This window comes from Lissotriton vulgaris, chromosome 7, assembly GCF_964263255.1.
Source record: "Lissotriton vulgaris chromosome 7, aLisVul1.2, whole genome shotgun sequence".
In the NCBI taxonomy this organism is placed as follows: Eukaryota; Metazoa; Chordata; class Amphibia; order Caudata; family Salamandridae; genus Lissotriton; species Lissotriton vulgaris.
In genome coordinates this window covers 725,902,498-725,917,972 of record NC_141695.1, presented here as the reverse complement: position 1 = coordinate 725,917,972, position 15,475 = coordinate 725,902,498, and the positions used below count along the sequence as shown (strand labels likewise).

At 44.5% G+C, this 15,475-nt stretch overlaps 1 protein-coding gene across 2 annotated transcripts in view; it reads left to right on the top strand.

The window, feature by feature from the left end:
- Window positions 1-15,475, top strand: part of LOC147702338 (ATP-binding cassette sub-family A member 9-like) — a 1,822,583-nt gene that overhangs the window by 1,774,992 nt on the left and 32,116 nt on the right. For both annotated transcript variants that reach the window (XM_086930970.1, XM_086930969.1), the window contains one exon: window positions 9,657-9,712. In XM_086930970.1, coding sequence (XP_086787096.1) covers window positions 9,657-9,712 — 56 coding nt within the window. The remainder of the gene's footprint in view (window positions 1-9,656; window positions 9,713-15,475) is intronic.

Genomic DNA, 15,475 nt, shown 5'->3' with positions numbered 1-15,475 from the left:
TCTGAAGAAGCACAGTACAGGACAGCGGTAGAAAGGTGCGGATACACATGAGAAACTCTAGGACCACAGAAGAAATGGCAGGATAACAGCCGTAGAAAGGTGCAGGTGCACATGAGAAACTCTAGGACCACAGAAGAAACGGCAGGATAACAGCAGTAGAAAGGTGCAGATGCACATGAGAAACTCTAGGACCACAGAAGAAACGGCAGGATAACAGCAGTAGAAAGGTGCGGATACACATGGGAAACTCTAGGACCACAAAAGAACGGCAGGATAACAGCCGTAGAAAGGTGCGGATACACATGGGAAACTCTAGGACCACAAAAGAACGGCAGGATAACAGCCGTAGAAAGGTGCAGATGTACATGAAAAACTCTAGGACCCCTAAAGAAACGGCAGGATAACAGCAGTAGAAAGGTGCAAATGCACATGAGAAACTCTAGGACCACAGAAGAAACGGCAGGATAACAGCAGTAGAAAGGTGCAGATGCACATGAGAAACTCTAGGACCACAGAAGAAACGGCAGGATAACAGCAGTAGAAAGGTGCAGATGCACATGAGAAACTCTAGGACCACAGAAGAAACGGCAGGATAACAGCAGTAGAAAGGTGCGGATACACATGGGAAACTCTAGGACCACAAAAGAACGGCAGGATAACAGCCGTAGAAAGGTGCGGATACACATGAGAAACTCTAGGACCCCAGAAGAAATGGCAGGATAACAGCAGTAGAAAGGTGCAGATGCACATGAGAAACTCTAGGACCACAGAAGAACAGCAGGATAACAGCAGTAGAAAGGTGCAGATACACATGGGAAACTCTAGGACCACAGAAGAACGGCAGGATAACAGCCATAGAAAGGTGCAGATGCACATGAGAAACTCTAGGACCCCAGAAGAAACGGCAGGATAACAGCAGTAGAAAGGTGCAGATGCACATGAGAAACTCTAGAACCCCAGAAGAAACGGCAGGATATCAGCAGTAGAAAGGTGCAGATGCACATGAGAAACTCTAGAACCCCAGAAGAAACGGCAGGATAACAGCAGTAGAAAGGTGCAGATGCACATGAGAAACTCTAGGACCCCAGAAGAAACAGCAGGATAACAGCAGTAGAAAGGTGCAGATGCACATGAGAAACTCTAGGACCCCAGAAGAAACGGCAGGATAACAGCAGTAGAAAGGTGCAGATGCACATGAGAAACTCTAGAACCCCAGAAGAAACGGCAGGATAACAGCAGTAGAAAGGTGCAGATGCACATGAGAAACTCTAGGACCACAGAAGAAATGGCAGGATAACAGCCGTAGAAAGGTGCAGGTACACATGAGAAACTCTTGGACCACAGAAGAAACGGCAGGATAACAGCAGTAGAAAGGTGCAGATGCACATGAGAAACTCTAGGACCACAGAAGAAACGGCAGGATAACAGCAGTAGAAAGGTGCGGATACACATGGGAAACTCTAGGACCACAAAAGAACGGCAGGATAACAGCCATAGAAAGGTGCGGATACACATGAGAAACTCTAGGACCCCAGAAGAAACGGCAGGATAACAGCAGTAGAAAGGTGCAGATGCACATGAGAAACTCTAGGACCCCAGAAGAAACGGCAGGATAACAGCAGTAGAAAGGTGCAGGTGCACATGAGAAACTCTAGGACCCCAGAAGAAACGGCAGGATAACAGCAGTAGAAAGGTGCAGATGCACATGAAAAACTCTAGGAAGACAGAAGAAACGACAGGATAACAGCAGAGACTGTGGTAACACAGAACAGATTATATATGCATGTAACTGAATGCAGAATCATAACACAGAGTGCAGAAGCACAGCTTACAGGAGACTGTAGGAGTAGTACAGGCTTCAAGAGTGCAAGTTGTATGATACTTCAGGACTAGGAAGGTCCAGATTCTAAAAGCACAGAACAGAATGGAGTATGACAATGAAAGAGTCTCCTACAGAGGCTTAAAAGAGACAACTTCAGAAGTCTCCTGGTGAATAGCAAAAGAGGAGGACAGTGTGAAAAGACACAAGGCAGCAGGAAGTCAACATCATATCTTTCTGGGCACTGCAAGAGTATCCTCCTTTTTCCTAACATGTCCTCCTATACTTTTCGTTTCCCTATGGGTGCCCTTTGAATCTGCTTCACTTCGTTTTCTTATTCCTCTGATACCCTCTGTCTTACATTTACTGCCTCTTTCCCCCCTTTTTCTTGTCTTTTTAGGTCTGTCTGGAGAGCGTTTCAGCTGTGTTTCCAGAGGTCATTGTATACTAAAAAAGAACATGTGTTAAAGCCAATAGGTCTGGCCTATAACATTATGCATACAAATGCTTCTATCCATAGTCACCCCTTGCACTTATGCTGCCACCCCTTCCACATTCATAATACACGAACACAAAGTCAGCAACCAATTCAATCTTTATTCGAAAGTCGATGAAAATCATAAAAGATAAACATACAAAATTTAAAATCACATTGCGAAATTTCATAAAGTGCAGCAAACATTGTGAGGAAATTGATCACAAGCAGATTTCCTCTCTGCAAAGTTCCCATAAAAATCCAGCTGGAAACACAGCATAAAACATATAGCACCCGCTATGAATTTTGACAATAAGGCTGTTTCCCAATTATTAGTCATATATGTTAGATATGGTTCAAGGTCAGGACTGCTTTTAAAGGTAATAATTCCATACAAGTGGTTTACTTAGCTCTAAGATGTCTCTTTTAGCACAGCGTCTTTCAATAAACAAGCATTTCACAATTTTCTTGTGAGCCTTACATATGGGTGAAGAATTTTCAAATAAAGCAGCTTTCCCCAGAGTAGTAAAATGTTGCTTGCTATAAGTATATTTACAACAACAAGGGGCCCCAATTTAGTCAACAGGGGACCTCGGGGAACTTACTTTTTCAAACAACAGTGGTCCCATGCATACATGAATAAACGAAACGATAAATATAGACAGAATCAGTTCTATATTCTGAGTGACATGTCCAGCCGGACAGAGGTCTCCAAGTTTACTCAATAAACAATTTAGTTCAAACAAAATACCTTCAACTAATCACCAGTGTGGTACACAAGCCTGTGCCCAACACTCACGGATCACATACAGAAGGTACGTTTACAGACAAAGAAGGGCTTTTAAGGCAGACAAACGTTTTCTGTGTAAGAAATGCAGTTGTACAGAAAAATCAGAAAAACACCATTACATCACATAGCAATCACGTTTTGTATAAGGTGTTACAAGGGTCGACGGCGTTTCGGTCCCCCTATTAATCATAGGGACCATCATCAGGACATTAAGATTATGCCTTAACGTTGTTAGCCTTTATTTGTTTAAGAAGAAAAAAATAGAAAAAAAATAGAAGAAAAGGATTCACATTTAGTGGAGAAGGTCTGATATTACTTAAGGTAAGTGACTTATGGTGAAGGTGAAACATTGTGTTTACAAAACCTAATAATGCAGCCATCCATGTGAACGTGCCCAGCAGAGGTGTCGATAGGCTGGTGGGTCTTGATGGTGAAGTTGAACTAAGAATAGACAGAGTTACGCTCGTACGAGTAAACGTACCTTCTGTATGTGATCCGTGAGTGTTGGGCACAGGCTTGTGTACCACACTGGTGATTAGTTGAAGGTATTTTGTTTGAACTAAATTGTTTATGTAGTAAACTTGGAGACCTCTGTCCGGCTGGACATGTCACTCAGAATATAGAACTGATTCTGTCTATATTTATTGTTTCGTTTATTCATGTATGCATGGGACCACTGTTGTTTGAAAAAGCTTGCTATAAGTAAGCCTCTTGCACTCTGAACACAGTCATTAATTTTACTATGAGTAAAAGAAGTCCATGGATTGTTCCATATAGATAGCCACAACAAAATGGGGCCCATTTTAATGTACATAAATACAGAGGGATAGAAGGTGGGAGAGATAGGAGTTGTCTACCAAAGCGATTCTCCTCAGCCTGAAATGTAGGACAGTCTCCATAACCCCAAATGCCACACCCATAGCTAGCAGCAGGTACACATTGCTTACAATATATTTCTATAAGTGAGGTTATCGGTTTATCCCTAGTGACTTGCAAACATTAAAAAGAGAACTTATTGCTCACTTATGTTTAGTGTTTCTAACACTGTTTTCTGCCCAAGACCCACTTGCATCAAATATTAAACAAAGGTATGGGAATTTAGAAACGTTCTCCAGACAGCTCTATTTAATCCTTAAAGTGCACAACATATAATGCTTAGTGCACATGCCCTAGATTGAGACTTAGTATAGTGTATAGACAAATCTAAATCAAGCATAAACTCAGAAAAAGCTTGTACCGGGCACCTGAGAGCATGCTATAAGCACTGCATCATTAGTGTACAAAAATACTGGTATGGGAACATGGTTAACATGGGGGACATCTTGTGTAGCAGCACTTAAGACAACGTTAAGCTTGTTAATGTATAAAATAAATAAAAGTGGTGCTAAAACACAACCTTGCCTGACTCCACAATGTAAATTAATCGCGTTGGATAATTCCCCATTTTGTCTAGACCTCACTCTGGCACTTAGATCTTGATAGAGGAAGGTCAAGAAGTGAACAATTGTGGTATCTAGCTTCAGCTCCAACATTATAGCCCACAACTTATTTTGATTAACCTTATCAAATGTGGAGGATAGATCCATAAGGTTAAGGTATAAAGGCGATTGTTTTAGATATAGCATATTTCCCTAGCCGCAGATTTAGATTTAAACACGGCTCCATTGTTCTTAAGCTTCGCCTAAACCTATATTGACACGTAGATAAAGTACTACTTCCATTGCACCTATCTCTTAGCCTGTTAAAAAAGACTCTTCCTATTGTTCTTGAGCTAATTAAAGGTACAGGTCTATAGCACTTTGGTTCAGGGGGCTGCCCTTTTTAAAATGGGAAATATAATGGAGCTAGACCAAGAGGGAGGAAGAGCTTTGGGTTCCAAAATAACATAAACATTGGTTAACAAAGGTGCCCAAAGATCAAGTTTTCATTTAAAGATATCCATAAGAACTTCATGCGGCACAGGATCTTTAGAGAAGGTACTACTGTTAAGAGCCGTAAACACCTCATACAGAAATTTGGAGTATATAAGTGATATCACCCAGAAAAAAATAATCTACTCAGTCAACACCATCAGAGGTGCTGAAATACATGTTATTACAAATAGTTACCCACTGGTCACCCGTAATATGGCTACTAATGAGAGCATTTGTCATCTTTTGTATTTGGAATTCACTAACCGCTCTCCAAAATTCACTGTCATTCTTGAGTGAAACTTCACTAGATAGGCAATTCCAATCGCCCCTCTGGATTTCACACTTCCTAATTTACAGGGCCCCCTTTTAACTTGCCTGAGCCAAGGCTATTGCACTTAGATTTCTGGAAGTGGCTGACAAGGTTAGTCTCAGATCTCTGTTCGCCTGTGAACAGGATCTATTAGACCATCGACTAGGGAAGCAAACTCATCTAGCAGTCGGTATGAGTAAACCATTGTTTATTACGTTGCTAAGCGCTCTAAAAATATTACACAAATGTTCCCCTCAGGAAATATCAAGTGAGCAGTCCAAGAAAATGTCCGAATTAGACTTTACAAACTCATCCAAAAGTTTTAAAGGATAGGGCGTAGGTCAAACAAGCCTAAGTCCATAGTGCTGTGGCTTTGGCTGATCAACTGCATTCTCTGCACCTCTAAGGATGTCCATAGAAAGAAAGAAGTTAGCTATCAGTGGATTGTGATCACTAAAGGATGACTGCAGTATATCTCATCCATTTAAATATTGTGTTAGACTGCGAGTAATGAATAAATATTCAAAAACTGACTCGCAGTCTCTACCATGGAAGGTGGGGACCTAAGGTACTCTCCCATAAACATTTTCATGCATGTTTACAAGATCATGAGCCAAAAGATAATGTCCTAACTCAGCACCTCGATTATCAGAGGAGCCGGTCACACAACAGGTTATGATGAAGCAGGGAACTAGAGTCAGATGTTATAAAACTAATTGTCACATTAAAAACAACACAAATCAAAATATTACATTTCAATGGGCCAGAATAAAAATTAGATATACGTTTGTCAGCAGTACAGAATAAAGACTGAAATGTTCTATTGTTTGAATTGAAAAAGTCTTTATTATAAAATGTAATGATAATTCATTTGAAATGATGAGAACCAATCAGGTCTTTCACCTGGACCTCAGAACAGAAAAGATCCATGAGGACAATTTTGGCCTTAACTCCAAGTTTTACCCAAATTGTTAAATCTCCTTTTGGTCGTCCCAAAGGGGCAGGGGTAGCAGGGATAGAACAACATGAATAGCCATTATGATCAAGGGGAAATATAGCCCATGTTCCTTGCAAGATGCTAAGTCATACTTTTCAACCAGCCGGAGGCAATCTTTCCAAGACTAATTGGCCGGAACGAGGCACTCAGACTCAACCCTGGGAAGTTTCTTTCCTCCATTACCTTTTAAACGGGGCGGGGTAATATGAGGGCTATGAGTCGCAGCCTGGTGGCAGTGATCCTCCTGCCCCAGGAAAAGTGTGGGGTAGTCCATGAAGTGAGTGCAGGATGGGTTTTCAGGGAAGATTGGGGTATCAATGGCCAATAAAGTGGTAATACTATATTTCCATCCTAGATGCACAAGTGATTTCAGCCTGTGGCACTCACAACTTCTGGCTAAGTTCAGATGTAACACTAACAGAGCCAATAACAATGGAATGAAAAAAGCAAAGTCTCGAAATGGAACAGTAGTATCCCTGTAACATAGAGCCGTGGGGTCATCCTATACAGGAACAATTAAAGAGGGAGGGGCTCAACAGATCTGTGTTATAAGTTTCTAAAGCTCCACAAGCCTTTAGGATCTTCATGTCCTGTTGCTGAAGCCTTGAGAGAATGAAACTTCAGGATCAGGAACAAAGTAAGTGCTACAGGATTTATGAGACAGTGAATGAGGGTGCAAAACATGCACAACAATGCTGCTGCTTTGGGTGTTTTTACACAATGAGTAATTAGGGCCCTGCAGAGCTTGGTAAAATCCAATTGCATATGTCTCTGAGTCAGCATCTCTAATCATACCACTGTTATGTCACACTTGTTGAGTACACAGAAAAAGAGTGTGTGTTGCTACGTGTTTGACCTTTCTTTGTTTGCTTGTACAGTATTGAGATTGTAGCCAATCACATGTGACTAAACGTGGTTGGCGAGCACCGGCTGCGAGGGGGCACATGCTACACCGCACCATGCCCATCTACCAGGGCTTCTCTCCCTCTACATAGCCTGTGTATCAAGACCCGGCACAGAGAGGCACAAACAGAGGCACTCACTGGGATTCACTCTCTCCCGTCCTTCCCTACCTTGACTAATTACCTCCCAGCAGCGTGTGCTGATTCCAGCGTCCAGTGTATGACTCTAGATCCCGCTTCCACGGTATTGCTCCCAGGCACCTTCTAAGGAGAGAGGAGTACTGTGGGGCCTTGTAGCCTGCATAGCTGTGGAGAAATGGTATAGTATACTGTTACTGGTACAAGGAGCATGACAATGGTGGTAGTTTGTGAGCACACAGATAGGAGTTTTAGGTGCACTAGGGGACCAGACAGAGAGGCAACTGTACACACTTCCATTTGTTCCTCACATGCCTTCATTTCCAAGATCCTCCTAAACCTGCGCTTTACAAGTCTCTCTCGCTCCAGCTCAGCTGCGAGCCAGACCCTACCTATGATTATCCAATGGGACACCAAGGCAGGATCCAGACGCAAGGGACGAGTGGGTGAGAATGACAGCATTAGGAAGCAGGCGTTTTGAAAAATACAGCTGTCCCACTAATTGCATTTATTTTTGAAAAAATATCTCCACCTCTGCTACTAGCATGAAAGAAATTTATAGTACCGGTCCTGTAAAATATATGCTGGTTCTGAGCAACCGAGCGCCTGGGTGGAGCTCTCTCTTTTGTAGTAGTTGACAGGCTTTGCTTTGCCCGCTTTTATGTTATCACATCACAGAACAGAGGCGGGTAGATCACTTTGAGGGTATTTATAATAAGAGGGATGGTGGGGTGTGAGAACACCAGTAGGTCACGGTTTGTAACCCAGTGGTATTTACCCTAGGTGAAGTCACACAATGCATTCTTGCTAGTAATAAGGCCCCGGGCCCTGACAGTATACCGCCAGATCTGTTCAAAGCAAATATAGAGGTCTGGGCTCAAATTTTAACGCAGGTCCTGCACGAATTAAGCACTGCTACCGCACCTCATTCGATGCCACAGTTGACACAAATAAGAAAAAAATAAATAAGTAGCCCCCCCAAAGAACAGATGAAGACCCAAAGCATAAACACACAGAACTTAGTCCCTGCTCCATTGGAGGAAAGAAAGACAAAAACGTGGTACAAAGGGGAAGGACTGACCACTAGCAAGCAAAGGTTTTGAAGGGACACTGAAACAGACAAATGAAAAGCAGTGGGCAGGGCTGTAGCACACAAAGAAGTATATACTAAAGTGTATAAAAAAGGTCTAAAGCATTTGACCTACAAATTGAGGTAATAGCCATCATATGCATTAGGACCATATGTATCAACACACTTCCCCATAGACACAGCATGGGCTAAACCCTTTGATACATCTGGCCCTAAGGCTCTGCAGTAATATGGAGTAAGCAGCCATACATCAAGCAACCAGGGTCAGGTGACAGACTTGAATGGTTACGAAATGCTGGGACATCAGATCTGCATCGTTGCAATGCCCCAAAGCCAGGCAGAGCCCACTCCTGACCATCACATGAAAAGTGTGCGAACACCAGGCTGCAGTCGGCTCTTATCACGGAGGACGTGGCCAGGCCCCAGCACCAGGTGGGGGCCATCATGCTCGACCGGCTGTCCCAAGCCGCCCGCGGCTTGAACTATTCCCCATTCAGGGCCCATGCAGATGCCCAGTAATCACTGATTAAGCACTGTGCCGCCCACTATCTCTGCAGAAGGGCCATGGCTGCACCCAGGAGCCTGCAGTGCAGACCACTGGCACTGAGCAATTCTTCATACAGAAACAGGAAATCCTCCAACCCCCTAAAAGAAGATCTTGTACATCCGTCTCTCTGAATTTCAATGTGCGAAGGCAAAATAAAAAACACAGCAAACAATTTAGAGGCACCATCAGTTATAAACTAGACCTAGTGGCTTATCATATACTTATTTGTAAGAGCCTGATCCATAAAGGGTCTCCCAGTGTAAGTCAAACTGAAACCACAAAGAACACCTAGAACACAGATAAAAAACATAAAACTTTTTGGAGTTGTCGGCTGTTAGCAATACAAACATTTTGTGTTAGAACTTTTTTTATGATGAACTTTTTAGATTTCTCTTTGCATGACAACTATACTCTCATTTTTAACATGTTCAAAAATGACAAACAAGATGAACCCATTTTGTCCCAGTATAGCTCCGCTGTCTAGAACTGGGTTGACTTGGAAACAGTGCATAGCTAGACAATGAGGTTCTTCTTCAGGAAGGCCATGATCACATCCCTGTTGTGTGAACAGACTGTGCATGTACGCGTGTTGTTAAACGAGATGGAAGCACAGTAATTGTAAGATTCATTTTGGTTATTATCAAAGTAACTTATGTGGCTTTTTTTTATTCAAAGTGAAGCGGAAGTTTCAGCTGGAAGAGTACAGCTTTTCCCAGTCCACGCTGGAACAGGTAAAGTATGCAGTTTTGACCTACACAAGACATATTACATGTCAAGAGATAATGAGCAGATGTACATGCTGTATTGAATTACAGTCACAAGCCAAATGTTTTCGAGTCCCCATTCTTTATTTTAAAAGATCGCATCCACGTCATGCTCAGTATAGTTTTTGATCTGAGGAGATTAGGTCACCCAGTCTACTTTGCTCACACCGTCATAGGCATGTATTATCAAAGAGCGTGCCTGTTTAATTAGCAGCCGACTCTCATCCTTAATTCCAAGGAGCTAAAGCGTGCACTGATAGCAGGTCATCGTTTTCTTCATTTGTGCCATCACTTCCGCCTGTCTGTGTTTTGCTATAGGTTCACTACAGGCAAGAGGAAATCTCTTTGTGAAACCAGATATGCAGGACATGTTGTCATGAGGAAGACTAGGGAGCAGAGTAAAGCACATTAACCCCACAACATGCGCAGCAATAGACTAAAATATGCCATTGGTAATGTGTCATGTAAGTATTGGTGGAAAGTCAGGAAATCTTTGGGCAGATCCATTTTGCACCATTGTGCACATGCCTTCGTGATTGCCCCCTGGATCCATTGGCTCAAAATAATAGCGACTGGGTGTTTTTACCTCTTATTCTGTGGTCTCTAGATGAATGATAAGGGACATACTAAAACATACATTTTTAAGTGATGCTCTTTATCTTGAAACTAGAGCTGCAGAAAACAAAAGAAAGCATGATCTTATTGACGAAGGGAAACTGGATTGAATCATTACGAAGTATACTAAATAATCAAAAAAGTAGATATTGACACATCCCTGATTTCTATAGCTTTCTTGCAAAAGTTATATCTGCCAGAATTCACTCTTTAACTGACAGCAAGGCTAGTGATTTCAAATCCGGACAATAGAAGGGTGACCTCGAAACACTACTATCACCAGTGGCAGATCCTAAGTTGGTGATGAGAAATGAAGATGGAGATCATTTTGCGACATCAGTTTGACAAATATATCTCATTGCAAACTGCAGGGTGGGACTGGCCTACAAGGCAATCTGAAAATTGCTGATTGGCTGGCTTGACAGGTCAGTGTGTGGGATTTTTTGTGCCTGTTTGTGGGTCGCTTTTTACTGTTGATGCTCCCGTTATTAAATATTTATATATGTAAGCAGGCTCAAATTACGTGCAAACATAATTATCAGGAATTAGCCTGGGTTGAGCTGTCAAGCTTGTGAGACGGGGACAGCTCTCTCTTTTGGAGAGTAGATAACAGGTATTGCTTTGCCCCCTCGCATGCCATCACATCACAGAACAACAGTGGGTAGATAATTTTGAGGGGATTTATAGTCAGGGGGACAGTGGGGTTGTGAAAACCCCAGTTGCATCGGTCACAGTTGGTAGCCCAGTGATCTTTACCCTACATGATTTCACGCAAGGCAAGAATGCCTTGTCTAGTAATAAGGCCCCGGGCCCTGACAGTATACCGCCAGATCTGTTGAAAGCAAATATAGAGGTCTGGGCTCCAATTTCAACGCAGGTCCTGAATGCGGCTGCACAGGAGGGGACGTTACCCTCCTTGTCCACTGCCATTCAACAGTCAAGGTATTGGGGAGGGTGATTTTAAATAGGCTCGGCGATTGGGCAAAATAAAACATTTTGAGTGATGTTCAATATGGTTTTAGGGCAGGGAGATCGACCTCACACCAATGTTTGTAGAAAATCTACTCGGGCAGCAGAAAGGAGTCTGTGCCCTCTTGCACTGCGCATGGTGCATTTTGCTTTGATTTAACAGAGCAGGACAAACACCAGTGTTCAGAATCACCATATGCCTCCACTGCTCGTGGAGCTCCGTGTAGCACCGCAGTTTTTTTGTCACTTCGCAGAGGTCCACGTATCGGAACTCCATGAACTTCGCCAACACTTAAAGATAATGTGCTAAAACCATAAGATCTAATCAGAGCAGCAAGGGAAGCTGTGTAAATATTAAACAGTGTGGGGCTTAAAGAAGGCTCCCGTGGGACCCCACACAGTAAGGAAAACATGCTGGAAGTAAAATCTCCAAGAGTAAATGTTAGACCTGACATCTTTTGGCGTGATTACCCCTATCTTTTGCCTCTGCCTCCTGTATTTTTTGATGCTGTGCTGGATTCGTTTTTGCTGGTTTAGATGCTTTGGACGCTCTGCCACTGCTGATCAGTGCCAGAGTGTAAGTGCTCCCTATGGAAATTGTTATTCTGATTGGATATACATGTTTGGCATATTTGTATCACCATGAAGTCCCTAGTAAAGTGCACTGGGTGTGCCAGGGCTGGTGATGACAGATGCTACTAGTGGGCCTGCAGCACTGATTGTGCCACCCACAGGAGTAGCTCTAAAATGGTGTCTCGGGCCTGCCACTGCAGCGCCTACGGGCAGTTTAGAACTGCCATGTCCTCCTGGTCAGTGTCCCCACTGACCAGGCCTAACCCTTCCCTTTTCATGCACATCAGTCACCCCTATGGGAGGCCCAAGGTACCCCCCTGGGCAGGGTGCAGTGTATGTGAAAGGTAGAGCATGTACTAGTGCAGGTACCATGCTCTGGTAGTGAATTACAGCCATTTTCGTTTTTCACTATTGTAAGGCTATCTTGCTCCATAGGTTAACATGGGGGATGCTGGCTACAGTGGTTAACAGCATTTCTTCCCATAGGAACAAGATAGGACATAAGTATCTAGTATCCCTGAACTCAGAGTTTAATAATACATCTTTTAGGAAAGGTGGTTTTTAAATCCTGTGTTTGGGAACAGCACTTTTAGAAGGTTGCTGTTCTCTTGTCTGACCCTTCTGTGTGCCTGGGCCTGTTTGTGTATTGACTGTCTGGTTTGTGAGTGACAGGGGCTGGGGAATTCCCCCAGAGGCTGGATGAGTCAGCACTAGGCTGAATGAAGCAATTGCAACCTGAGTGGTGGGAGGAGTTAGCACCTGGGCTGAATAGGGCTGTGCCTGCCTGCCACAATGCTGGCTCCACCTCCTGCTGGGCGGCTGACGACCCTGCCCCTCACTCTGAATGGAAAGATGCAGCCAGCAAAACAAAGTGCTCAGGATCCACCCAGAACTGGTTCAGACCGGGCTCAGGGCCCACATGCACAGAGAGAACAAAGACTTTAGGGGTATAAGTACAGGACCCCTGACAACAGAAAATTAGATCATCCTGGAAATCAAGAAGGAACCTCTGCCAAGGAGAAAGCTGACTCTGAAGAAGGAAGACTGTCCTGCTGTTGCTCTGCTGGACTGACCTGCTGTTGCTTTGCTGCCAAGGAGAGGGGAAGGACTTTGCTGTGAGCTGTGTCCCCTGTCTTGTAAGGAATCTCCAAGGGCCTGAGAAGAGCTGGCTCCCTGTTTCCGAAGTCCCAGGAACAAAAGGACTTCACCCCCAGTCTCCTTGAACTCTGCTGAGAGAGTTCTGTCCTTCCTAGAGAGCTTGATCCAGTTGTGGGGCCTCTGGAAGTTGAACCTGAGCTGGGAAGCTTGAGACTAAGCTGAGAAACTTGTGAAGCTGAAAAGTGTTGCATCGCTCGCTTGCGGAGCGCATCCCCGACAGTGCGAGAAGTTTCCCGCCGCTACGAAGGTCGAGATCGGCGCAGCGCCTGACATCGCTGCCGGAGCCGTCGCACCCTTCGTTTGCGGGACGCACCAGACCGGTGCGGGAGAATCGAACATCGCTGCGAGTGTCGTCGCAGAGCCTGTCGTCTGGGTGAGATCGCCGCGCCGCTTGCTTGCGGACCACATCACGTCGCTGCAGACATCGCTGCAGAAACATCTCATCGAGGAGCTGCGAGAGAGAGGATCACCGCTGGACCGCGCATCGGCGCCCCGGAGATCGTCGCAGCCCCTACGAGATCATCGCATCGTGCCTTTGCGAGAACAGACTTCCCACGGAACCTACGCACCGGAATCTACGCAAGCTGCCTTCCTCCCCATACAGATCGGATTCGTCGCCACACGCCCGCTGCTGCAGCAGGGCTGTCGCATCGCCTCCCCAGGGTCTCAGGAGTGACGCATCGCTTGTTTCCACCGCACCAGCTTCCTGCTTGTGGAACTTTGTTGCATCTAAAAGGTACTGTGAGTAAACGTGACGCAACTGTGAACTTTTCACGCATCCGTGGATTATTTTAACGCAACTTAAAGAACTTTGATTACAACCTGAAGAACTCATTTTTGAAACCATATCCTTGAACTGTGTATGTTGGATTTTTGCCGTTTTGGTCTTGTGTAGTTTAGAATAAATATCTTTATTTTCCTAAACTGTTGTGGAATCAGTTTGTGGTGTTTTCACTGTGTTACTGTGAGTGTTGGTACAAATACTTAACGCATTGCCTCTGGTTAGCCTAGACTGCTCAGGCCAAGCTACCTTGAGGGCGAGCAGGGGTTATCTGAGAGGGTTATCTCCTTGTCCTGACTAGAAGCAAGGGTCCCTATTTGGACAGTGGTACCTACCTCTGCCAACTAGAGACCCCCAGTTCTAACATTGGTGGTCAGGCGGTGGGATTTGAACTTGTATTTGTACTTGACCCACAGTAATTGGTGTACATCACTAGTGAGTGCAGACCATTACGCCACCGCATACTATTGGTTTTTGAGTTTTTTTTAATTCTATTTTTGAGTAACTCTTCGAAAAGCATCATGTCTCAGAATGGGAAGGCACCCAGTGAGAGGGCAGAAGCAGAATTAGAGTTTTGCATTGAAGATTTGTGTTCATACAGAGTTGAGCAACTGAGGAAATTCTGCCTTGAGTTTGAGTGCCCCATAAAAAGCGCCTACAGAAAGGAGGAGCTGCAGAGAATCTTGAGAGCCCATTGGGAGGCACAAGAGGAAGATGATGTGGATGTAGAAAATGGTTTTCAAAGCAAAGATCTGCCAGTGGGCAGAGTAGGCTCAGGAGCTGGCAGCAACCACTCCGGTAGGGGCCTCACCCCAGAAGAGTTACAGGAAAATCAAAGAATAAGAGAATATGACTTGGAAGTCATGAAAATGAAACTGAGGCAATTGGAGTTGGAGAAAGAAAGGGCAGCGGAAGACAAGAGAGAGGCCCGCGCCTTAGAGGAAAAGAAATTGCTTTTGGATCATGAAGTGAGAATAAAAGAGCTGGATCTGAAAAATAAGGAGGTGGATGCCAGTTCTAATGGTGGCAGCGCGCAGCCAGTGCATGGGGGTAAAGTATATATTCCCAAAGACCTGGTACAGAATTACCATAGGAGTGAGGATATTTATGCCTGGTTCACTTCGTATGAAAATGCATTGAAGATGAATGATGTGCCTGACAAGTATTGGGGGGCGGGCCTGTGGAAACATTTTGAGGCGTCTGGGAGGAGTGCTCTAGAGCCTTTAGAGTTGACAGGTGCCATGACCTACCCCAATATGAAGGAGGCCTTATGTCTCAGGTATGGCCTTACTCCAGAGCAGTACAGACTGCAGTTTAGAAACTCCAAGAAGAAAGAGTCGGAGACTTGGATGGAGTGTGTGAATGGGTACTCGCGTGCACTGGAAGGTTGGATGAAGGGCAGTAAAGTAACTGATTTGAAGGGGTTGTTGCATTTAATCAGTTGGGAGCACTTGAGTAGTCTTTGTGTTCCAGAGCTGCGCCAGCATCTTTTAGACAGCAAGCTGACAGACCCCATTGAGCTTGCTAAGGAGGCGGACCGCTGGACCAGTACCAGGGTCCACAAAGGAATTGTGGGTACCATAGCCAAAGGTGGGCAGGGTCCCCAGCAGAAGAGTGGGGGGGACAAGGGTAAC